The 26,038-nt window shown below is 39.3% G+C and overlaps 1 protein-coding gene across 1 annotated transcript in view; it reads right to left on the bottom strand.

Moving 5' to 3' along the window:
* hgfa (hepatocyte growth factor a) overlaps positions 1–24,273 on the bottom strand; it is a 31,836-nt gene extending 7,563 nt beyond the window's left edge. The window contains exons 1-12 of the mRNA XM_055189760.2: positions 24,078–24,273; positions 19,499–19,643; positions 19,106–19,218; positions 18,654–18,768; positions 10,291–10,433; positions 9,987–10,107; positions 9,785–9,903; positions 6,995–7,160; positions 6,348–6,481; positions 5,339–5,432; positions 1,974–2,110; positions 1,679–1,711 (exon numbers count right to left, since the gene is read on the bottom strand). Of these exons, the coding sequence (XP_055045735.2) occupies positions 1,679–1,711; positions 1,974–2,110; positions 5,339–5,432; positions 6,348–6,481; positions 6,995–7,160; positions 9,785–9,903; positions 9,987–10,107; positions 10,291–10,433; positions 18,654–18,768; positions 19,106–19,218; positions 19,499–19,643; positions 24,078–24,141 (1,384 nt within the window). The 5' untranslated portion in view covers positions 24,142–24,273. The remainder of the gene's footprint in view (positions 1–1,678; positions 1,712–1,973; positions 2,111–5,338; positions 5,433–6,347; positions 6,482–6,994; positions 7,161–9,784; positions 9,904–9,986; positions 10,108–10,290; positions 10,434–18,653; positions 18,769–19,105; positions 19,219–19,498; positions 19,644–24,077) is intronic.
* Between the last annotated feature and the right edge of the window lie 1,765 nt (positions 24,274–26,038).

The raw sequence follows: 26,038 nt of genomic DNA, 5'->3' as shown, positions 1-26,038 counted from the left end.
ACAAGTGGATGAGAGAGACACATATCAGTGCACACCTGGGTTTTAATTGTCTCTTTTTTCCATTTATAACCACTTCTGTCCTGATTACTTTGATGGGGTTGGTCTATGGGCGAGTCGTTAAAATACGAGTGGGAGAAATTATGGGGTTAAATTGGCTTGCAGTTATATTACATCAGGGTACTGCTGCTTGTGTTGTTAGTAAAGTTTTGTGCATGTATATGTAAGGGCTTTCTCTGATAATTCAGAGCAATTGTTAAAATATCTCGCATAACTTTCACAGGCATCGCGACCGCGCCGAACACTGTAGGTTTGCCCCAAGCGTGCCGCACAAGCCCTGAAAAGTGAAGCCAAAACGTCTCGATCGACCCCCAGTGACTGGTCCCAGTATAGGTCATAAACACCGCCTCCCCCATGTTATTCAATGGGACTTGAAACCAACAAAAAAATGTAATTACACTTCAATTATCTTTTTTCCAAATCTGGTTTTTGTCATTTACTGTAGTTTTATCACGCTGATGTACATTCAAATGTTTGTTTTTAAAATAAGTTTGTGTTTAGTTAGTTATTTAATTATATAAAAACGGTGGTGTCACGTCATGATTGACAGCTGTGATATCGTGTGATATGCGCATTCTGCGAGAGCGAGGGCGGGGTCTTGATTTCGCAGCTTTACTTCCTGCTTACTACTGCGCAGGACTGGTCCCGAAATCGCTACTGCGCAGACTCAAGACCCAAGATGTCAGCGCCGTATCGGACACTGGCGGCTTCACTTTTCACCAATGGAAGAATGCGAACAGGCGTTGTTCATCTTTTTTTACAGTCTATGGTTTGCGCTCAAGGTCAGGACTAATGGAAAAACATTGTGTTTGGTACATTACACATTAACTCTTTCCCCGCCATTGACGAGTTAACTCTTCAATTAAGAGAAAACGCTTCCCTGGCAATGACGAGTTTTTCCGGCAATCCGTATTTCCGCTATTATTCACCAGGTGGTGCTCTAACCCAACTTATACAACCTGGGAGAATCCCCTTAAGGCAAACAGTTCAAACTCTGTGTATGTTTTGAGGATCGCTCTGAATCTGATCTTTATCAAAAGCCCTTCACAAAAATGCAATTATCTCAGCTTTTTGCTCAAAATTTCGTATTTTTGAAGAAACCTACCCATATTTGAGAGGTGATATAAAGAGAACAAACGAAGGTAGGATGAAAGTTTTTTTTTAAAGCAGAGGGTCTGTTCTTTTATTTGATATATATTATGTTTATATATTTAAAAAAGAAAGTGTTCTGGAAGGCATTAAACGTTTGTGAAAATCATAAAAAATGCTGGCTGGCAACTTAAAAAAAAAAGATGCTGGCGGGAAAAGAGTTAAGTCAGTAGACGGAGAGTAGGCGATCTTTTGTGGGTGTTTGAACACATTCGACCACATGAGCGTCTACACCACAAAAGCAATCTGGTCGAATGCGTTTTTAACTACCTCTGAATGTGGTCGAAAATGGACAAGCTCAAAACATTTTAGACCCTGTTTACACCTGTATTTATCATCGTCCCCTTGTGATTCGATCGACCAAAATGCATCTTAATACCAGGTGTAAACAGGGCCTCTGATAACTGTTTAAGCCGTGAAGCACCAGAACCTTTGATCAAAAGTCTAAAGTTAAAGATATAAACTCACTTACTCATCTGATGGTCATCAGAGATTGTTGATTTACCTGAATAACACAGAAAAATTATGTAGCATGACCCCAAAAACGTCATACATATATAAAAAACAAATGGAAATCACAAGGGTGAGTATGATAGGGTTATCAACTATGTGGAATACATCTATTACTGACTTGACCAACCAAATAAAACTCCACCATCTAGGCCAGAACCAAACCAGCCTGAACCAGCATGAATGGATTTCCATGCTGACCCACGCTGGTCTTTCCAGTGGTGAGGAGAAGAAATCCACAGAAAGAAGAAACTCACAGCGTTCTAGTCTGCAGTAGTCCCAGGGAATAGAGGAGTTGGCTGTGAAGCACCACGGCCCGTGCTTATCACGGTCAGGATTCCTGCACAAGTTCAACTCCAAGCTCGTACTGGCCGCCGCTGAACGTATGTCTCTCCTACACACACAAAAAAAGCAGGAAAATCAGCTACTCTGTTGAAAGGCACAGGCCAGGACGAGAGTGATGGAAACATTGACTTTGTGACAATCTCAAAAAGACCTTCAAAGAAGGAATCTTTTTCATATTTTGCCTCCGGCACCCATAAAAGATTAAAAGTATGAACTCCAAGCAGTCACCGAGGCTCTACACATAACCCCTCCTGCCTTCAACGCCACTCACGGGCCAACCCGAACCTGCACGCCAGGCAACTTCTACAGAGTTGACTTACTAAAAAAATAAATCGTAGAGTAAGACAGACAGTCCTGAAATCGGAGGGCTTGAAAATCCAGGATGAAAAATGTGTAGGAAACAGTAAGTGGTAGAGGAGAAGTAATTTCTTGTCCCCTGCGACCAGGGAACAAGCCAACGTTGAGTTTTCTCAGAGACGACCTTTCGACCTCGTGTGAGGCAGACTCGCTGGCTGGCCGCCATTTGAAGAAGCTGATTGGCTTTGATCCGCCCGTTCTTTGAGAGCGGGGGACACCGCTTCCTGGGGTCGGAGGTCACTCCTGGAACATGTCCATCTGTCTGTGCCATTTTGGCTTTTAAAATTCCTGTAAATTAAGTAATGTTAACAGCTTATCCCGAGCGGAGGACCTGCAAGCTGTTTTATGAGGGCATTCGTCTCAGTGGAAACAACGTGTGGTATTTTCTGTTCTCGGCGTGTCAGTGATGAATATGACCTGCCTGGCTTCAACTTCTGCTTGTTATCATAGACCTCTTTTCAATGTTGTAATACTGCTTGATAATCGCTTTTCATAACAAACTCGGCATCGGTGCTCATATAAGGCTTTTGCGTGTTAACATGGAGCAAATGTGTCAAAATGAATATATGCAATTAATTCATTTTTTTTAATGTATTGGGCCGTTTTGCCTTCATTTGATAGACAGTATGTGGACAGTGTGGAGAGAGGGGTACAGGAACAGCAAAGGACCTTAAGCTGGGATTCGAACTTGGGTCGGCCCACTACATCTATCGGCTCTGACTACATCATTTCAATTTACAGTGCCCTCCACAATTATTGGCACCCCTGTTTAATATGTGGTCGTGGACTTCTAAAAATTCTTCTTTTTATTTAAACAACATAGAACCCAAATGTAAAAAAGACAAAAATCCAACCTTTTATTTAAGTACATTACTTTGGTGGTAAAGAATTTACACGTCTAGAAAAAAAAACCCGAAATCATGCGTTCCAAATTTATTGGCACCCTGATATTGATATTTTGTACAACCCCCTTTTGCCAACATGACAGCAATTAATCTCCTCCTATAACATTTCACAAGATTGGAGAACACAAAGAGAGGGATCTTGACCATTCTTCTTTGCACAATCTTTCTAGATCATCAAGTGTCCTGGATCCTCTCTTCTTTAGCTCGCCCCACAGGTTTTCGATTGGGTTGAGGTCTGGGGATTGAGATGGCCATGGGAGGACCTTGAGTTTGTGACTGCTGAACCATTTTTGTGTAGATTTTGCCACATATTTTGGATCATTATCCTGCTGAAAGCCCCAATGACGACCCATCTTCAGCTTTCTGGCAGAGGCCCTCGGGTTTTTATTTAAAATGTCCTGGTAGTTCAAAGCATTCATAATGCCATGCACCCTAACAAGGTTCTGAGGGCCTTTGGAAGAGAAACAGGCCCACAGCATCACAGATCCTCCACCATACTTCACGGTGGGCATGAGGTGCTTTTCGGATACTCATCTTTTGTTTTACGCCAGACCCACTTAGAGTGTTTGTTGTCAAAAAGCTCAATCTTAGTCTCATCTGACCAAAGCACATGATCCCAGTTGAAGTCCCAGTACTGCTTAGCAAACTCCAGATGTTTACGTTTGTGAGAAAAGGCTTTTTCCTTGCATGCCTCCCAAACAGCTTGTTGGCATGTATAGAGGTTCTGATAATTGTTATGGAGACTTTGTAACCCCAAGATGCCACTCTTTGATGCAATTCTGTGACAGTAAGCTTAGGAAAAATTTTTACTTCTCTAACCATCCTCCTTACTGTGCGTTATGGCAAGATAAACATGGGACCTCTTCCAGCCTTGTTCGTCACTGTTCCAGATGTTTTAAACTTCTAAATGATTCCTCTGACTGTAAATACGGGCAAGTTAAGGCGAGTGGCTATTTTCTTGTAGCCATTGCCTGACTTATGAAGGTCGACACACATCTGCCTTACTTGAATGGTGTGTTCTATTGTCTTTGCCATGATGAAGAATTAGACCACTTTGTCACGTCATATTTATACTCCAGGGAAACAGGAAGTCATGAATTACTAATTAAAACTTCCTAGATACCCTGACCAACTTTAGTAACTACAGAAAAATATATTTAAAACTTTTTTTTAATTATTTTTCATAGGAATTGTTAGGGGTGCCAATAATTGTGGAACGCATGATTTCAAGTTTTTTTTTTTTTAAACGTGTAAATTCTTTACCACCAAAGCAATGTACCCAAATCAAAGGTTGGATTTTTGTCTTTTTTGCATTTGGGTTCTATGTTCTTTAAATAAAAAGGAGAATTTTTAGAAGTCCTCGACCACATATTAAACAGGGGTGCCAATAATTGTGGAGGGCACTGTATATAGTGCTTTTCACTGCAAAGTAATCTCAACATGTCATACAATAAAGGGTTAATAAAGTGAATATTGAGATAAAAATGCATTAGAACATGCATTGTGTTTCAGAGTGGTTTCCAACATGGTGCCAGGTTGCCCGCATGGAGTCTGTGAGTTACCCGCCAAAGCACTTTCTATTTATAGGCTTCTTTTATGTATGCTAACATTTGAAACAATAATACAACATTTCAATAAGTAAAATAAAATGTTTTGAGTAGACTATATCAAAAAAGTAGCGCAGATTGTTTTATCCATTGTAGCCCTTGCTCACAAAAAGGTTGGAGATCCCTCTATTATAAGTTGGACTCGAACCTGCACTGCCCACACGAGTGGGTATCTCTATCTATATCTGGATATATCTATATCTATATCTGGTGGATGAGCCAAAAACTGGTAGTCACCAATGTTCCCCCTATATAACCAAACTGGAGCCAATGTTGCCGCACAAGCAGCAACATCAGCAGCACCACCACCACAGCGTTTACAGTTTTCATAAAGTCAAGCTACAAATGTTTAACTTATAGTTGTCTGTGCCCATTAAAGTGGACGTGGATTTTAAATGGTTTGTGTACCTGAATGTGTGGTCAGACCACAGTCCGCAAGGAATTCCAGATCTTGTTTTTGACAAATTGCCGCGATAACTCTCCCCGTTGTCTTCATAACAATCTAGGACACAGATATAAAACTTTTATAAACAACATACATAACCCACATAGTTTCAGTTTCCAAACACGCATGTTCACACAGAGTTAAGTATCAAGTCTGACTCAGACTTTTCTCATAAAACACAAAATCCATAGCACGAAACACTGTCGAGATCACTTCAGGAACAGGAGAGACGTGTGAAATTACGGAGGTATTTTTCTCAGGAAAGACATGCGAGGAGCAGCCTTAAGCAAAAGTCTCTATTTCATTGCTATTTAATATCATAATCAACTGAGAGATTAAAGAAATATCTTAAATTGCGACTTTTTTATACGTATAGTAAAATCCACACCGATTTACAGCTCCATGTTTAGATTATTTATGGATTTGTTGAGTGTATCCATACTGTCATGAAGTAAGCATGTTTGAAAAAGCATTTTATTAGCGGGCGAGGGCCAATTTCACGTCAGGGGCCGCTTTACAATTGGAAGTTGGCGAACACGCAGAGGAAAAAAGCTTCTGTCTGTGCCAAGATCCGACTGAAGTCTGAGTGAATCCAGAAAGGATCTGCCCTGCATTTTTGACCTGAAACCTCAAAGGGACTCTTCGGGTGAAAAATGTGTCCTTTGAAACACACGTTAGAAGGTACATGAAAAACAGAGATTATTTAAACAGGGTTTTTTTTTAGGGGCTTTGTGATTTGTCTGAAACGTTTGTAGGGAATGTGAAGGTATTGCGAACGAAACCACACTAGAGAGCTTTACAGGCAATCTGCAACGGAGCACGTGCACAAAACATCTTCTCCATCATCATTAAAATTCTTGTAAATTGTAAATCGAAGCAACAAAATTTCATTACGTGGCTAAATATGCTTCACGGTACCACAAAATAAAATTTACGTGTGAGATTTTGTGTAAGAAATGTGCACGGGCTCACCTGTGCTGTCTGAGTTCTCAGATTCACATCTGGGGATGTTGGTACAGAAAGCTTTGCGGATTTTTGGGTCTGTGGTAAAACACCAGGGGATTTCAGAGCCATCTGGATTTCTGCAATAGTTCTCCCTAAGATCCCTGAGTGAGGCACACACACACATAAAGCAATTGTACAATCATTTTTGTATGTACTGTATGTTGCTGCGTGTCAGAGCTGATTTGCGATCAGACGATTCACGAAAGTTGTCACCAACTGGGATGGTGTACAAAGGCATTGCTAAATATTCCCTATATGACCCTAGTCAGCAATTATTAAACTTATCTGAAATCCTATAGATTGCTGTTGAGAGGTGTGCAGTATCGCTTTCCAAGCAATCAGAGTCATCATTTTCAGTTGGAGGAAGATAAAATGACAAAAATCCCATAATATTATAAAGCTTGAATATCATAAAGAATTGGGAGTGGGCTGTTTTGTCCTCGCAATGCCTTAGAAATCACCCAGATCTGTACCAACTGCAAAGCAATGGACTTAAACCACTCAAAGACCAAGCGACCACTTAGGTTTTCACAGTGGCAGATTTTGCATAGACACTAAATACTGTCCTGACAATAGTGACTTGATAAACATTGTAGAAGTGAAACACGACTCACTTGCATTTATAGTTGTGCGGCGTATAAGAATGATTATGAGGAAACAGGACGTCCCAGCGCTGACATGCCACACCTCCAGAGGTGACATTGATCGTACCCCTGTACCCCTCCCCCTGACCCGCGAAACACGAGGTGGTCACCTCCACTTTTACCTCATCATCTGAGTCTGAAAGAGAAGACAGGAACGAGACATTTAGGATGTTAAGACCTACATGAAACGAGTTAATGCATTTAGCAGACGCATTTATTCGAAGCGACTTGCGGTGCATTCGAGCTATACATGTGTGTTACCTTGGAATTAAAACTATGACCTTATCCGCGACTAATGCAATGCTCTACCAATTAGGCTGCAGCACCTATATTACATTTCAACTAAACATCACACACAAGTATACACTCACCTAAAGGATTATTAGGAACACAATACTAATACTGTGTTTGACCCTCTTTCAGCTTCAGAACTGCCTTAATTCTACATGACATTGATTCAACAAGGTGCTGAAAGCATTTTTTAGAAATGTTGGCCCATATTTATAGGATAGCATCTTGCAGTTGATGGAGATTTGTGGGATACACATCCAGGGCACGAAACTCCCGTTCCACCACATCCCAAAGATGCTCTATTGGGTTGAGATCTGGTGACTGTGAGGGCCATTTTAGTACAGTGAACTCATTGTCATGTTCAATTTGAAATGATTCAAGCTTTGTGACATGGTGTATTATCCTGCTGGAAGTAGCCATCATATGATGGGTACATGGTGGTCACAAAATGGATGGACATGGTCAGAAACAATGCTCAGGTAGGCCGTGGCATTTAAGCGATGCCCAGTTGGCACTAAGTGTCCTAATGTGTGCCAAGAAAACATCCCTCACACCATTACACCATTGCATTAATGAGAAATTGAACAGGTGTTCCCAATAATCCTTTAGGTGAGTGTATATGTGAGATAAAAGGGGGATGACTTGCATTAGACACATCTAGCTTATATGCATGCATAACTATAACCCACAGAGATATTATTAGATATGATTAAACTTCATGGTCTACAGATATTTTGATTACTGGCCGATTCTTCATTTTATCACCTTCATTCTTATATATTTGGTTAAAACTTTGCACACACATGAAGTGCGTCTGACATGTTTTCTTGTAAATGAGCATTTTTTATGTTTTTAGGTTCAGAAATTTCACTTTAACAGCAATGAAAAGGTTAATAATCAGTAACTGAAATTCACTATTTTAACAAATGTCACTTTAGTCATTTTATTGGTATTTACAAAATTTGACTGTCTTTCGCTGCAAAACCCTCTAAGTACATGAACTTTTTTTGCAAAATCCTACACTTCTGAAAAAAACACTTCTTTGGAAGTTGCAAAATCACTAAAGATGCAACTAGAAACATTGCAAATGACGAAAGTTAGAATGTAGAAATGAATAAACTGAACCATACATTAGGGGGCGCTGTGGTGCATGTGGCTGCCACATTCGGGTTGTATTCAGGTTGGCATACTCAAAAGGGACCCAAGTTTAAATGTGACCCATGGTCATTTTACATTCGTCTTTGGGGACAACTCGATATTTCTGAATGTCCCGAAGCCGGGATTAAGTGCATTTGAAGTTAATGTACTTGAGGAACGTATAATACGTGCCGAGAGCATTCGGTTAAAATTATTATTTCATTTTTGACAGAGGTGGCGTTTAGCGGCTTTTGCATCTGAGCTCTTCACATTTATATATAAATTACTTGGCGCCTAAATGTAAATGTAGACTTATTTTAATACAAAACAGAAGACAATAACATGAACGAATGCTAATATTCTCTCACTGATAATAAATTTAAATGACAATTCCATACGGCAAACATAATAATAATAATAATAAGAGAGATAGTTAGATTTAATCACTGGAAACATTTCAGAACGTATTACCGTGGGTTCACACCAGCTACGTTTGAGACGTCAAATTTGCTTCTACCGCGTCTAGTTTGCCGCTTGAACATTTTGAGTTTACTCGCTTCATTCGCGCGTGAAAGCCGCACATGAAATTCTAGTCTTCGAGACATTCACGCGGAAATTCGCGTCATGGGAGGGCCTTCCATAGGCTTCTGTGACTCCGCTCACTTCCTGTAATCACCTCACTACTAGAGCAAGCTCCTGATTGGTTAAAATGGCGCGTTTTCTGCCAAAGTTCAAATTTTTCAACTTGCGCGGTAAGACCCGCGAACAAGGTGGAATCGCGTCCACCGCGTCGCACTAAATGCCTCCTTCGCGCTGTGAGACCTCCATACGCACGTCAAAGCGTCTTCACATTGACTTAACATTGAAATTACTCGCGCTGGACGCCTCTACCACGGCTGGTATAAATGCAGCATTACACAACAAGTTATCTATTTATATTTTTTTCTCTTTTCACCAATCTTTTCCTTACATATTTTTCTTTCTGTATTTCCTCTCCTTTCATTGTAAAACATTTACATTTATGCATTTGGCAGATGTTTTTATCCAAAGTGACTTACAGTGCATTACAATGTATACATTTTTATCAGTATGTGTTGACCTTCGCTATACAGGAGCAAGCGAATATAAAACATAAATTATATATATATATATATATAGTTACATTATATATACAGTTACAATAACCTCCTTTTTCATTATTTGTAATACATTTAAATCTAATCACAATTTATCAGCGTTAAATACATAAATACAATGACCAACACAACCCTAAATATTACAGCCAAACACTTTTTCCTTATAAAATCAAGAAAGACAGAAATGTGAACAGACCACACACGCTGATGTTGCAGTACTCCCATGGTGTGTTTCTGTCCATCGTGTAACACCACGGACGCACGTCGTTGTTGGGATTACGGCAGTAGTTGTCATCCAGACCTTTATCAACGTGCCTGTACATATGGAACGCATAGAGAAGGCTGCTGTAAATCAGTGCCGTGTGTGTGCGTTATTGTGCATATTTGCGTCTGCGTACCTGTGAGGCTGGTACGTGTGTTTATGAGGTTTCTGCGAGTCCCATCTCTGACACTCTTTTCCACTTTCTGTGCGATCCATGGGTCCTCTATATGTTTCCCCATTACACCTCATACACTCCACTACAAACACACACACGCAGACAAGAATTACACACAAATCATACACATCAAAATATATAAGCACAAATGCACTGGTGCTCTCACATACATCACATATAGATTACAGATATGCACAGACGTAAAAACACATAACATCTGCGAATGGCTCGGGAACAAAATTTCATCAACTGATTAAACTCTAACCGTCTGAACATTGGGGCAGTCCGCATTCCTGATGTCGAGTCTCGGTGAGTTCTGTGAAGCACCAGGGTCCACTCGGATCATTGTCTGGGTTTCGGCAGAAGTTCTGGCGCAGGTCAAATTTTTTGTGTCTGGCAGGCTTGAAACTGTTTGATAATTATATGGATAGACAGAGACATTGAGAGAGAGAAAGAGAGACAGAGAGAGTTAAAGGTAGCAAGGATTTCACCTTATTCCCAGTCTGTTGGGAATGACAGGATGAATTTAAGTCAAGACGGTCAAGCAGTTCAAGCTGTCTTGAAGAACATGGACAACCCCATCAATCAGCCTTGCTGAAAAGGCCAGCATGAATTTCTAGTAAGTGCTGTGTTGATGCTGGTCTAGCCTGTAGGCATAACCATGAACCTGGTTGACCAAGAAGTCAGCTAAGTAAAATCTAGACACCAGCATCCAGAACACAATAAATGGTGTTGACCAACTATTCTGGTAATGGAAAGGTGTCAAGGTGCACATGGTCTACAAGGTTGACTTCAACTGAAGAACCACCTAAACCAGCTTGGACCAACTAATGGTAACACTTTATTTAGATTGTAGACATATGATTAACTATAGACAACTATTTGTCAACCTATTCTAGTAACTAACCCTATCCCTAATCCTACAGTTATAAAGGTACAAAAGTTGCCAATAGAGCGGTACCTTTTCAAAAAGACGTTTGTACCTAAAAGGTGCATATTGGTACCTCAGAGGTACACATTGGTACCTTAGAGGTACATAAAAGGTAACGTCACAGTGACAACTTTTGTACCTTTTTTCTGAGAGTGTACCATTAAAGCCCAATTTATACTTCTGTGTCGAAAGCACAGCATAGCCTACGCATTGTCATGTACCCTTAGGGGGCGTGCACACCAAAACTTTTAAACGCATCAGAAAACGCCTGGAGGACGCCGAATGTCAGCTGTTTCTTCAGCTGAGAGCTTTGGTAGATACTCGAGCTGTGAGCCGGTTGGTTGCTGTGGTAATGTCCCGTCCCTCCTCCACTGTGATTGGACAGCTGACGAACTGACGAACAGAGCTTTTCACCCAAAGTTGAATATTTTTCAACTCTGCACGGAAGAAAACCGCTAGCTGCTGGCTTATTTGAAAAACGCAGATATTTTATTGGAAACAATTGAAAGCATGCGCCGGCCGTGGGCGTAAAAGCTTTGGTGTGCACGCCCCCTTAGTCTTAGCTGTAAATGGTCTGCTAGAACCCCTCCCTCAGGTCAAACAAATCCGCAATATTGTTGCTTTTCCTCATAAACTTTTCCACTTGCAGCGGTAAAAATAAAGATGGACGAAGTTAATCAGCGATATTTAACAATTTAGGCTGTAACAAAAGTCGCTTTGCCACCATGTCTCCAAAAACATACACAACAAGCTGCCGCTTCTTCAGCTTTTGCCTTAATACTGTGGATAATACTGGTTACATGCTTGTCAATACTCCTAAAATGATGCAGAAGTATAAATGAAAACTGATGCATAACATACTGCACATTGGGTATGGGGCAAAAGTATAAATCGGGCTTAACAGTTCACTAATACACTAATGAGTAGCTGACATGGAGTTGCAAATGAATGAGAGTTAAGATAGACTATAAATTAGACTATCGAAATAAAGTGTAACCCAACTAAGAGCCACAAATGAGAATTGCCCAACAGTTAGAAACCTTGTAAACGCAACAATACAACAAGACATTGCTTTTAAAATTATCTGAATAAACTGATCTTGAATTAATCTGGATAAACTCTTACACCCAAATCTACGAATAGATCTTTTACCCTTGCAACACCAAAAATAAACAATGGCACCAGATCAGGAACATTAAAAACCATCCAAATAAAACCAAAACTCCTTGCTTAAACAACTAGGTCACAAAAAGCCTGTAACGCTGGACCGGACTTCATTTCTGCATCTGGATCTTGTGGCTGGTTTCACATGAGGCCTGTGATCTCTACAGCTAATGATGTTGTGCTAACAGATGTTAGCCAGCCATTCCACTGATGCTGCCAACAGACACTCAGAAACTTTAAACCATCTTTAATTCCACTGACACACGCATGTTTGATTTGTTAACACCAGCAGGTCAAACGGGTCAGAAATAGGTCAATTATTGGAAAACATCTACTTTGTTTGTTTTCGAAAATTGCATATGAAGATTTGCGTCTACAGAATGACATTTCCTGGCAGTGGTTGATTATAATCTGATAGTCATGCCACCTACAACTCACGCTGTCTGAGCTCGTGTTTCCACTGCGTAATAATGTGTCACTAGCTACGTCACCGGACACGTGCAATGGGAATAAAAGGAGCTAAATGTCCATTAACCAAATGTTTGTATGTCTGACAGATTGGGTCCTGTGTAGCCCAAGTTGTAGAGCTATGCATTAACAATGCAAAGGTCATGGGTTCAATTCAAGGTATCACACATTCAGTGATAGAAGCTTCAGAAGTCAGAAATGAAACAAGTAGCCAAAATGCAACTATATAAAAATATGAAATCTGAGGGTGCAAAAATCTAGTTGTCCAAATGAAGTCCTTAGCAACACATATTACTAATGATGAATACATTTTTTATATATTTACAGTAGGAAATGTACAAAATATCTTATTTAAACATGATCTTTACTGCTTTTTGGCATAAAATCGATAATTTTGACCTATACAATGTATTGTTGGCTATTGCTACAAATATACCCGTGACTGGTTTTGTGGTTCAGGGTCACATATATGAAACAATTTCGCAACACTATTCACTACCACACCCCTTACAACTCTACAACTGAGATATTATTGAGAATCCGAAGTTGTCCGCTAGTAAACCCAGCTTTGCTTATTCATTCACGTGCATGCAACTCATAACTATGATATTTCGGGCCTGCATCCTTCCTGTTTGGCTTGGCTAACCGGACAGGGCAGGTGGACTAAAGATTTATTCACTGGATTAAGACTTCCTGAGAAATCAGAGCTGAAAAGAAAGATTTGAATCACTCGAAATGTGAAAGAAAGAGAAAAAGCGACGGGTTCCAAAGGGATCCGAGTTGGAGCTGTTGAGAGTACAGTTATTCACAGGGAGTGGGTCTGGATTAGCATCTGTGTTTAGGTCTCGAACGTTGCCCGTATTTTAATGTGTCTGCGGATTTGTGAGCTCAGCTGGAGGGCAGACAGAACATGACTTCAGTCCATAAATCCTTTGTCTTTCTTTCTCTATCTTTCTTTCACCTCTAAAATCTTTACACAGCTTGTAAGCAGCAAAACTCGAAGAGCGCATAACGACTTGGCTAACGAGGACCTGGCAACGTTTTACCGCAGTAACCGGCTTTATACTCGGATTCACCCGGTTGAGGCGTCACTCAATGCACCAACTTCTGTTGATGACAGGTCGCAAAAACAATCACAATAAAGATTTTAAGCAGACATCGTGCAGCAAGAATTATTGTGAATCTGTCAATAGACCATATACGAACATAACAAAAACACAATTAACAATTAAATTAAAGTCACTTTCTTTCCTTTTCTTGTGTTACCGGTGCTAAAAACGTTTATTACACAGCTCTCTGGAATTGATTTTGATTGGTCAGTCGTAACATTGCAAAGTCTGGTAGTGCTTTTATGTTAAAAGGATAGTTCACCCAAAAATTTAAATTCTGTCATTATTTACTCACCTTCAAGTTGTTCCATATCGGAATAATTTTTTTTGTTCTGCTGAAGCACCATTGACTTCTACAATATGTAAGAAAAATACTATAGGAGACAATGGTGCTTAAAACAAACATTTCTCAAAATATCTTCCTGTGTGTTTAGCAGAACAAAGAAATATAGGTTTGTAATTTTGATGACAGAATTAAAATTTTTGGGTGAACTATCTGTTTAAATGCATCACTTTGCTGTCTCTTTTCTCATTTTAGGTTTAATCAGACACAGTCAATCAATTTAGATCTAAACTAAAGACATATATCCTTAACAAAGCATTCACATAATTCGTCTAGTAAATATATTTATGCCGCAATAGTTAGCTTGTCCGAACCGTTCACACTTTCGTCCATTATCCTGTATGACACTTGCATTATATGTGAGCAGCCCCTATGCCAAGAGGATTTTGTTTCTCTTTCCATGTCTCGTCCTCGAACCCCTTTAATTTATTTAATTTTTGAATTCTTATTAAATCTTATAGACGGTTTCAGCAGTAACAACATAAACAAGCTAACTATTGCGGCATTAGTATATTTACTAGACAAATTATGTGTATGCTTTGTTAAAGAGATATGTTTTTAGTTTAGGCTTTCGTGGTCTTCACGTAACCTCCGGTAAACTCCGCTAAGAATAAATAAAAACAAAGTCCTTTTAAAGTAGTTTATTTATATAACAAGCAAAATAAATAACACGTAGATTACATAGGAACCCCAAACTTGTTATTTTCGACGAGGTATTGTTCAAGAGTTCAGTTTAGCAACTAGTCAGACCAATAAACAAACAGAAACCATAAGGAAAGTTCGGACCAGACGCTTATCGCGTCACCGCAAGTGTGCCCGATGAAACGGTCTATAGATGGTTTCATCTAACGCACGTGATTTTAATGGTCTGACTAGTTGCTAAACTGACCTCTTGAACAAAATCCTCGTCGAAAATAACACATGATTTGGTTTCCTAGGTAATCTATGTGTTGTTTTTTTGCTTGTTTTATAATTAAACTACATTTAAAGCTCCACTGTGTAGGATCTACTCCCATCAAGCGGTGAAAGTCTATATGACAACCAACTGAATATTACTTTCTAGCCCCCCCCCCCCCCCATTCGGAACGCGTTTTAACTCGTACGGTGGCCCGGCCGTGTCATGCCAAGGTTAACATGGCTTCCAGTAGCTACAAAGCAAAAGCAATGAAAAAAATGAACAATTTGCAATGTCATTTGCGTGTGATCCGTCAAAGCACACAGATTTATGTTAAACATGTAAAAAGTCTGATTGTCATGATATGTCCGCTTAAAATCACATACAAAAAACAACCATAAACGTAGCTTAGACACTCCTTTTTCATCCACGCGAGGAAAAATATCACAGGGGCTCGTCGATCAGATCACAAGTGGACGAGAGAGACACATTACGTTTACACTTGGTGTTTAAATCCGTCTCTTTTTGTCCATTTTCGACCGCTTCTCTTCAGATTACTGAGGAGCTGGTCTGTGGACAAGTCCCTCTGTCATTTAATATTGAGCTGGATTAATGACAGGTTTAAATGGACGCGAACTAATATGTCAGAGTCCAATGCTTATGTTTAAGTAAACGTTACATGTCCGTGTATATGTAAGAGCTTTCTCTGATATTGGTGAAATAAGATCGCTCAACTTTCACACGCTTGTAAAATGAAACGAAAGACGCGCAGATCAGACGCTTTTATCAATGAAAGGCTAAAAATAGCGCTGTACACCGTGTGTTTGTGTTAATGGTCAGAAAAGATGAAAAACATTTATCTCAGTAACTTAACAGTTACCTCAGATTACATAAATGGGCGGAGAGACGGCGTGTGGCTGTTCCAAGACATTAAACCACATGCATGTTTACACTAACAAGTGTTACGCATACCCGTGCTATAGTTAGCCAAGGAACTATAAAACTTCAAGTTTACAACATAAACTGTATAGATGTAAACGAATATGCTGAATTACCTGTGGTGAAGATAACTTAGCAACTTCATTGTCCAATGAGACCCATCTTGGAAAACTAACTCCAATATTGACTTTGGTCTTGATGTTTTTCCTGTCGCGTTGTCGTTTAAAATCCCTGTTTCGCTTCCTTGGCGACTTGTTTTAATGTCCTCGAGAACAGTTCTTCAACAGGCTTTCAAAGCATTAGATCGCAGGTTTATCACGGCGTGCGGCCGAAGGATTCAGTCTAACGCAGGTCGCATATCCGGGCTGCATACGTCATCAAGCCTGGTTTATTTAAATTAACTGAGCATTACATTCGCAAGTCATAAGCATATTACATCAATTTACAATTAACTAAGAATAAATGTCAGCTTTATAATTGTTAATATTCTGAAATAAGACTGTCTTGATGACGTATACCGCCTACACATGCAACCTCCGTAGGCTTCAGCTCGCGGCCAGCTTGAGTGTGCTCTGAAAGCGCGAAAGGCGGAGCTTGAATTTCAGGAATGTCCCTCGTCGGCGAATGTATTTCAAAGATGGAGGCACAACATGGATTCAACCAGAGAGCGACTCGATCGTATGTATTTTAAATAGCAGATTCTACACTTACGAGAATACTTTGATTAGTGGGGTGGAAGTAATTACACATGAATGAGCACATACTTTTGGAAGAAAACATGGGTTTTTGCTAAGAATTAACTAAAAAAAGTACACACTGGAGCTTTAAAGAACTTTGTCGTTATTTTTTCTTAGCGGAGTTTACCGGAAGTTCATGCGGACCGCGACAGCCACTTGTTTATGTTGTTACTGCTGAAACGGTCTATAGTATAGTATTTTTTTATATATATAGTACTTATAGTATTTTTCAGCCCAGTCCCATGGAGTTGCATATAAATAGCATGAAGTGTGAAAATCGTGCAATACATACGCCAAATTCCAATTTGGCGTGCATATGATGCACCAATCCCTCCCTTTCACTTAAATTGCGCATTTTTTTAATTTATTGGTTTCTCAATTTTTTGCTATTTTTAACCATTGTTGCTTGGGTTTAGGGTTAGGACAACTTTTTGTTACATAAAAATGACATCCTAACCCAAACCCCAATTCTTTCAATTCAATTCAATTTTATTTATATAGCGCTTTTCACAAGTCTTAATTGTTGCAAAGCAGCTTTACATGAGAAGATGTAGAGGAGAACACAGAAAATCAATAGATAATATAAGAAGTAGAGAAAGTGGTTAAACCGTACAAGCGAGCATATTAATAATGCAACGTATACAGTAAAGTACTAAGTTAAGCCAATGTTGGCTGACTCTCCCTGGGACGAAAAAACCCCCAAGGAAAAAACCCAATGGGAAAAACTCCTAGAAGGACAAAAACCCTTGGGAGGAATTAATATATATTTATATATATATATATGGTAGGGATAGGAGGCGGGTAAGCGAATTAAACTGGTTTACCCCAACTTCAAGTGACCATGGCTTAAAAATAGACAAAAACATAAAACCTGTATATTAAATAACCTCCTTAAGCAAATCTCAAATCTATCCCTAAACCCAAGCGAAAATGATTAAAAAAAAACAGAAAAAATTGAGAAACCAATAAATAAAATGACAAGAAAAAAAGGCAATTTAAGTGAATTGGAAGGACTGTATCATCGTAAGTGTTGCACAATTTTCACATTTCGTGCTATTTTTACGCATCTACCTGAGACTGTGTAGTATTTTTTCTGCTGGATCTGGCCAGCGACAACCAACCGCTTCCTTTAACTTTTAATTTAAATTTTTTACATTTTAATTCCTATAAAATTTTCTTTCTCCCAAAAACGTTTTGTCCCAAAGTTTTTTTACACTACTTGGGAGTCAGCTGACATTTGCTTAATTTAGAACTATCTTCTATACATTACATTATTACTTCGCACACTAGTATGGTTTAATCTTAGGCGTTGTACTTTGCTACTTACTTTGGGATACATAAATAAAATTGAATTATATTGAATTTAAACATTTCTCACAGATGAGCTAGTAAAATATTTCAAATCAATATTTCGTAAAATTGTTTACTTATGTGGCAAGTAGCCATGTAATAAACAGGATAATGTACTGTAGTAGGCCTACATCCAGTTGCATGTTTTTGCAAAAAAACACCTTCAGGGGGATACAAGACAATCAATCAATCACCCCAACTCTTTTATTTTACGATAACGACCAGCTGGACGAACGTAATCCCTCACTTAACATAACTAATCACAGACTATAACAACATCATTCTCCTCCCCCCACTTCAGCTACCGTGCGGTTTTGAAATTCCATCATCGTACAAATTTGTAAACTTGCCATACAGTTGATTCTTAAGTTGATTTGAGTTTCAGATTGTCGAGTTGCCAGTTTCTAACATTCACTGCCTCGCCCTCTTCCCACAATTTCATTGGCAGATGCTTATTGCTGCTGGCTTGCTTGTCAAAAACAAGCAAGTCTAGATTTTGAAATATATTATAGCACCTGTGAGTACACTGAGAGCGTCTCACACGTGCACACCATTGAACAGCATTGATGTGTGAATTCGCTGTGATCTTATGTGTTTCACAGACATTATGAATGGGCAACAAGTTAAAATCTTGTAGCATGCAGTGATTTGATAGAGAAGCAAATAGATAAAGATAAAGAATACGTTTTTACTTGTGCTCATGCGGTACAGACATATTCCAGGCTTGACACGTAATCCCGGTCTTTGTGAAGGATCTTCTCCCCTTGTAGTTGACACCTGACCCGATGATGCACTCCTTTACATAATCTGTGGAAAACATTCTGCAGATATTCAAATGCTGTTTATGCATCTCTCACATTCCAATTTAATTCTCCAAACAAGACTTTTTTACCGACGACTCTGGCATAAATAAAAATCGTCAAGTAACATAAACACGCAGCAACATCTCAACGTCACGATTTTTGCATTCTGCTTCCTTCCAAATCTCTCAAGCGCGTTTTGTTTACAAACGACGCAGGTGGATTTATTCGTGGTGGAGTGATTTCATGATCAACGACGGCTTTTCAACAAAACTTTCCAGGAAGAAGTGACGGAGTAAAAAGTCAAGTGTGAACGAACTTCGAAAGGAATTAAAAATATTTACCTTTCTTCTCGTAAAGGTCGTAATTGGGTTTTCGCTCTCTCTGCGCGCCTTCGGAGAAACGGTCGAAGGGAAGCAAGTGGCATTTCCTGTTTAATTGATCATAGTAGAAGGCCCTGTAAGGAGAAAAGTAGGGAAAGCCAAGAGATGACAGACATTCAATTGATTATTTACTAGAAGAGAATTTTATTGCTGTTGCTTAATGGTTGCTCGGTCATGAGACTGAGTCATGAGACTCGACATGAGTCATAAGTGCTTAATTTTAAGGATCAATTAGTTACCTAAGGACAAATTAAACAATATATGACTAATTGTTGACAGTTGCTGATTTGATGGGATACAATTTTTCTTGATTCAGCAGAAGCCTTGGTGTGTTTGTTTGCATGAATCTGTCACCTGCAGGATTTCTTGCTCTTGCTACATCTGCGTGCGCATTCATCTAGCGAGAAACTCTTAACTCGTGGAGACTCGGGGCAGTCTGTACACAACAGCCTGCTGTTTTCGGTTTTCTGGTACCTCTGCAATGTCTGTTTCTTGCACTCTGAACAAAAGACATGGGGTGAATAAACACATGCACATCCAAATAGGTACATGCATACACATTTCAACCCAAGGATCATTCACAGGAATCGGTGCCTTCTTGCACGCCAGTTTTGGGTGACTACAGACCACTTACCATGATAGTAAATGCATTAATTGATAAAGATTTATAATAAAACATGTCTACTGTACATATATTAACTTGCTTAAAGGGATAGTTCACCCAAAAATGAAAATTCTGTCATCCTTTACATTTCTTTATTTTGTTGAACACAAAAGATTATATTTTTTAAATTGATTTAAGGACACAGACAGTACCAATCCACTTGTTAATTCATGATATAAGGATAAAAATTCTGTTTCTGGGTCCAAGCCTTTATTCGATTCAATAAAGGATATTATTTAACTAATTATTTATTTCAATGTTTATGCAAAAATTTTATAAACTTACTGCACTGAAAAAATGGCTCATTCAATTTACTCAATTTTTTTAAGGTAAGTGGTTGCAATCAATTTATTTAAAGCAACCCTAAAGAGCTTTGTTTTACCGTTTCCAAAAAAGTTTCAGTCGTTCATCCACTTGAAACAGGGTGAACGGCACTTTCACATTCGCTTTGCAGCCCTCTATCAGCCAAAACTGCACTAAAGAAGTTTACAACCGTCGGGTCGCGGTCCTGTAGTTCGAGTGAAAACTACAAAAATTTGCTTTTTGGCAGACCTACAATCCAATCAGAGCCAGCTTTGCTGCAGTAGGCTACATTATTTATGACAGTGGTAATGGACAATTCCGCTTCTAACCTGTAGGGGGAGCAAAGAGCAAAAACTCTTTCGTGTTGCTTTAAGCTACATATAAACAAAAGTTTTTTGTTTTATTTTTCTAATTTTTTTGTTTAAATGTAGCTTACTTAGCTTACACAATTTTTTCAGTGTGCAGTATCCTGGCTCACGGATTCACTGACAGCATTATATTAATAATTCGTAAAAAATCCATGTCTGGTCATCTCGGATTTTGTTATGGAGATAAAAATTAGGATCGTTTTTTTTTTGGTAGTTTTGCATTATGATACAAGTGTATATTAGCGTGATTTTTTGATATTTCCCTAAGGTATCTGAGATCGTTTGGACCCGGAAGCGGTGCATGAAGTCAGACTTAACAAGCAAACGTATTGACTTCCTTAGTATTTTTCTCTAGTATGGAAGTCTATGGGTACCATCATCCCTGTGGTTATCATAATTTATCAAAATATCTTATTTTGTGTTCAAACTCATGCAGCATGAAGGGGGTTGCACACTGGATGCGCAGCTCAGTGCCGCGCCGTTCTAAAAAAGATTGAACACATTGTTTTCTATGAGTATACGCACACCGGCGCCGCCCAGCTACGACTCAGGAAGTTTCTCAAATCCCTGTCGCACCACAGAGCGCCACTCACATAGTTTAACATTAAATAACATCATATTTGTCCCAAAGCATTAACGATTAACATTGGCTGCTAACGTATATTTTACATTTTGAAGTAGACGCTATCTGACGAAGCTCACGCTATTTAATGTGCACTACTGGTTTACGATACCTCCAAGTTGTCATAGACGCGACTTAACATGGCACGGCTCTGAGTTGCGCGTCCGGTGTCCGACCCCCTTGAGGGTGAGTAAACAATTACATATTTTTTATTTTTTAATGAACTGTACATTTAATGCATTTTTTTTAAATATGCAAAAGTGTTCTTATCTCTAATTTTTAACCCCAGAGTCATATTTGTACACAAATGATATATTTCTGAGTGACTTATTCCAGCCTATCTTGGCATCAAGCTCAATATCTAAAATTAAAAAATTATTGTGATCAATATTTTTTTGCAGATTTCTGTTTTCTCTCAAAGCAGGCCTGCAACAAAACTATTGGCAGTGAATAATGGGGCATGTTGTAATTATGTTACCTTTGCACAGACATTTAACACTTTGCACAGACATTGCATCTTATTTGCATACAACTACAGATTCCCTAAATCAAAGGCATTTCATAAACAAACAAGCAAGCCATCACATAAAAACGCATTTTCATAAAAACGATTGCTCATTAGTTTTTATGTCCTCTTTATTGGATCGCTAAAATCAGTTAGTGCTAAATCTTTACAACCGTATCTTCTACAGGAATGAATGAGGGGCCAAGCAGAGGGGTCCCTAGACTATCACATGTACACATACACACGTGTGTCATGATATATTGGCCTCTGGCGGTCCGAGGACACTCACACAGTCAGCTTACAAACATGTGCCAAGCTCACATCTCTAATCTGTTTGGCAGAAGCTGAGTTTTAGTCAGCATTTCACACACTACCTTACATTGTTTGTACTTTCACTGTGAGTTTCGAAGCCACACAGTGAAACTAAAACAAGTAAATGCACTCTGCGCATCTCTGTACCAAAGGTTGTTTATGCACTCAGAAAGGCCTTGCACAGTAGCTTTGGGCCCGGTGCCCCGATTATCAAAGTGATTTGCTAAACTATTAAAAATCCAGTGGTGTAAGGTAACAGACCTCGGTATGATTCAGACGAGTACAGTATTGCACAGTGTCCCCTGCCGAACTCCTGTGGCTGAGGTGGTTTTGGTGAGAACACTTTATTATTAATGTTTGGGCCGCATCTGAACACATATGGCTTTCATCAGTCCAGTCTTCAAACATTGATCTTTTCCTTCAGCACCCCAATTAGACTCCTTTAAATTCCTCTTTTTGGCCTGTCGGGGACGTCTTTATCTCTTGGGCCGCTTATTAGATTTGGCTAAATCTCTTCCTTAAATAACAGCAGGGAAAATGTTTATGGTAGCAACGAGGATGCGCATTGAGGAAACATCAGCATTAATGGGTTCAAGCAGACTCGCTAATGTCTTTCCTTTCCTTAAGCTTTAGCGAAGTCCGAAGAGCCACTCGTTCTGTGTTTACGCAGCACATCTGGTCCGATGAATATTTGCGATGGTGAAATATGGGAGAATTGGCTCTGTCCAGATGTTGCGCAGGGAGTCGATAGCGCCTGCTTTAAAGAGCGCATTCACTCCATATGTGCTCTTGCCCGGGACATGTGCGACCTGAGAGGGGCTCCTTCACTGTGATCTGTAGCTTTTTTGGACATTTTCTTGTAGCGCATCTGCAGCTGCACGTCGCTGCTATTTAGCATCAATCGGAACGTTGAATTCACTCCATTGGAACAGGACTAAAAGTAGCTTGTGTTTCGCGGTGGAGAGCTGGACTAATTACGCATTTAACTGATGCTTTCATGCATGGTGACTTTTATCTGCAGACCTCCGGGAGCAACCTGAGGTCAAAAGACTTAGTAAGGGGCGCGATGCTGATTCACGGATCAACCTTTGTGGAGTTGAACAATGTACCTTAAGAAGTGTAATTTAGACACCAGCCAGTCAACCAAAAACTGATACTATCAACTATTATTCTGAATCTTGAATGTCTTGATGTATAGGATGATCATGGCCTTGTGTTTGAACCTATGACCTTTCTGCTACAAACCCAGCACTTTGACCAAAAGACCACAGCATCCCTCATCATCAGGGTTACATGATGGGTGCAAAAAAATCCAGGTTTAAGTTTATGAGAATTAAACAAATGATTGAATCAACAGATTTGCAACTAAATCCTGCTTGTTTGTTTACATATCCTATATCACTTTTTCTGTGTCCCACCAAAATGCTGAGAATTTATTATTAAAATCAAAAGGTACCAGAGAAAAGCGATGGCAAGTTTCACTCGTCAGCAACACAAAACAAAGATAAAAGGTACAAGAAGGCACAAAAGTGGTCACTGGGACAGTACCTTTCCAAAAAGTAAACTTTTGTACCTAAACGGTGCATATTTGGTACCTCAGTACATACTGGTACCAATATGCCTTAATGGTACAGTACATATTAGGACCTTTTTAAAAGGTACCGTCCCAGTGACAACTACTTTTTTCTAAGAGTGCAGATAGATAGATAGATAGATAGGATATTAATGCAATTAACAGCTTATTATAATCATGGTAAAAAATAATAAAACTGTAAAAAATAGCAAATTTGTAAAAATTGGTAAGGGTAAAATAGATTAACTGTCTCCAATATACTCTTAAAATATTTATATTTAGATATTATCTTACAGCAAAAGCAAAGACTGCATTAAATAGCTTGTCACGTGGTATGTAACCGATATTTGCATGTTATAAAATGCTATATGAATACGCACAATAAAAACACACCAAACTGAATAAATTTTTTGCTTTATGCAAAACGTCCAATATCCAATGCATCCTTGATCTATTAGTGACATCAATGTGTTATATTTTTACAAATCAGTCGTATACAGTAATTGATTCGAATACGATAAGTTAAGTGAATGAATAAAGCGCACTTTTACAGTAACTTACACGCGCATTACGCACGGTGACTTACCCATATCCACGAAAAGCAGAACGCACAGAAGAGCTTGATAAATCCACATTGCATCTGATTTCATGATTCTCAGTGTAATATTGGTGGACTGTTTATAAGGTCCGAGCTGGTGTGTGTATGTGTGTGTGTGATGAACCAGTAAGGATCTTAGCGTATCCCGTTGCGCGCGCGCTCTCTCTCTCTCTCTCTCTTTCTCCCCCTCACTCTCTCTCTCTCATACTCTCTCACACTACTATGTACTAATCATTTCTTAGAAGTTTGACGTATAACCTTATTAAGACATGTCTGATCATGACATTGTGGTTAGCTTGGATTTGCATAAGCATGCACTGTAATGATAAACATTTACTGTACATGCGATATCATTAATAGGCTTCGAGTAATAAAAGTGAGAATCTTTGATTTGTTTATGAATAAGCATATGATAGGCTACTGTAACTTTGCATAATCGTAAAATATTAGTTATAGCAATTAAGGTGGTGATGTTTACACAATGCAGTATACAAACGTCAATGTACACTGCAAAGAAAATATTAAGCTGGTTGAGCAAGCATGTCCCTGAGAAAAGAAATGCGCAAGTGTCTACACGTCGGATTATAATGCAGTACTCTTTGATGTTAATTGCATAATTGTTTACAGTTTATGACATTTTGTGCGCAGTGGATCTTGTAACAATAACAAATAATAAATATGTTGAAAGACATGCAGATCAATCAAATGCATGCAGACTTTGGTTGCCAATAAAACTTTTCAATAAAATCAAGTTTTCACAGATCAACAAGTTGATGCTTTCCAATCATAGTTTGCAAATGATTCATAAAACCCCAATTGTGAAAATCATACTGTCTAACACATTTACATAAAACAGTCATTGCTCACTAAGCTACACTCTGTTTGGTGCCGTTTGATTTATTAAAATGCATGCAGGATATGAACTTCTGAGGAATTACAGTACAAAGTCCTCCACAATAAAAATCAACTATCCGAGACATTAAAGCAGTCGTCTGCCAGGCCACCTTCGTGGCACACGATAGTTAGATGGCAATCTGAAAGAAATAAATGAAATCATGCTTCCATAAAGAGCAGAGGTATGTGAAGGGCTGACCACTTCACACCCACCCTTTAATCCCACCGAAAAGCCAATATACGCCAAACCATCAATAAAAAAAATAGTTCTGATGGATCTCTCGCTCTGGACGTCGGTTGGTCCGGCACAGCTGGAAACAATCCCATTCTGATTGCCGTACGCAGGGCTTCATGTTTAACTAAGTGTTCTTGAGTATTTAGACATGAACCATGTGGAGGGCACAATCGTTATTTCACAGGAAATCCACACTTTGGCCGTTAATGGGCAGCTCTAAATGCCCTCTTGAGAGAGAGAGAGACATAGAAATACAGAGAAAAGTAGGTGGAAAGATTCGAGGTAACACATAGACCCCGGATTCCTTCTCATTAAGTCGCGTGGAGCTTTTAAAGTAAGGATTACTGTTGAAATGTTTGCATTGCAGCGTGTGTGTGAATGTAAATGTGTGTGTGTGTGTGTGTGTGTGTGGGGTGAGCAGGTGTGCCAGGCCGCCCGCCAGTAAGGAACGGTGGAACCCAGGTGTCAGCGTGTCACGCCAGCCAGAACGAGAGAGCTGTGTCTGATCGGGCAGATTAAATGCCTTTACTTAAATACATCAGGCTGGGGTTTGACCACCACTCAATCCCCATGGGCTGCCTGGTGAAAGCCATTACGAAGCACAGTCTGAATGAATTCCCCCTTATCCACAGCGGGTTTTACAGTGAAAAGAACTTGTTTTACGATAAGATGAAAGAGTTGTTATTGAGCAGCTGATAATGAATCAGTCCATTTGTCAGAACATCTGTCCCTGTTGTGGATCACACTCCAATATGACAACTGCGTAGGATGATGGGTCTGCTAAGGAAAAATCTGCCAGATACAGCATTTCAACCCATTT

This window comes from Misgurnus anguillicaudatus, chromosome 1 (assembly GCF_027580225.2).
Source record: "Misgurnus anguillicaudatus chromosome 1, ASM2758022v2, whole genome shotgun sequence".
In the NCBI taxonomy this organism is placed as follows: domain Eukaryota; kingdom Metazoa; phylum Chordata; class Actinopteri; order Cypriniformes; family Cobitidae; genus Misgurnus; species Misgurnus anguillicaudatus.
This window is presented reverse-complemented; position numbering and strand designations above follow the sequence as displayed.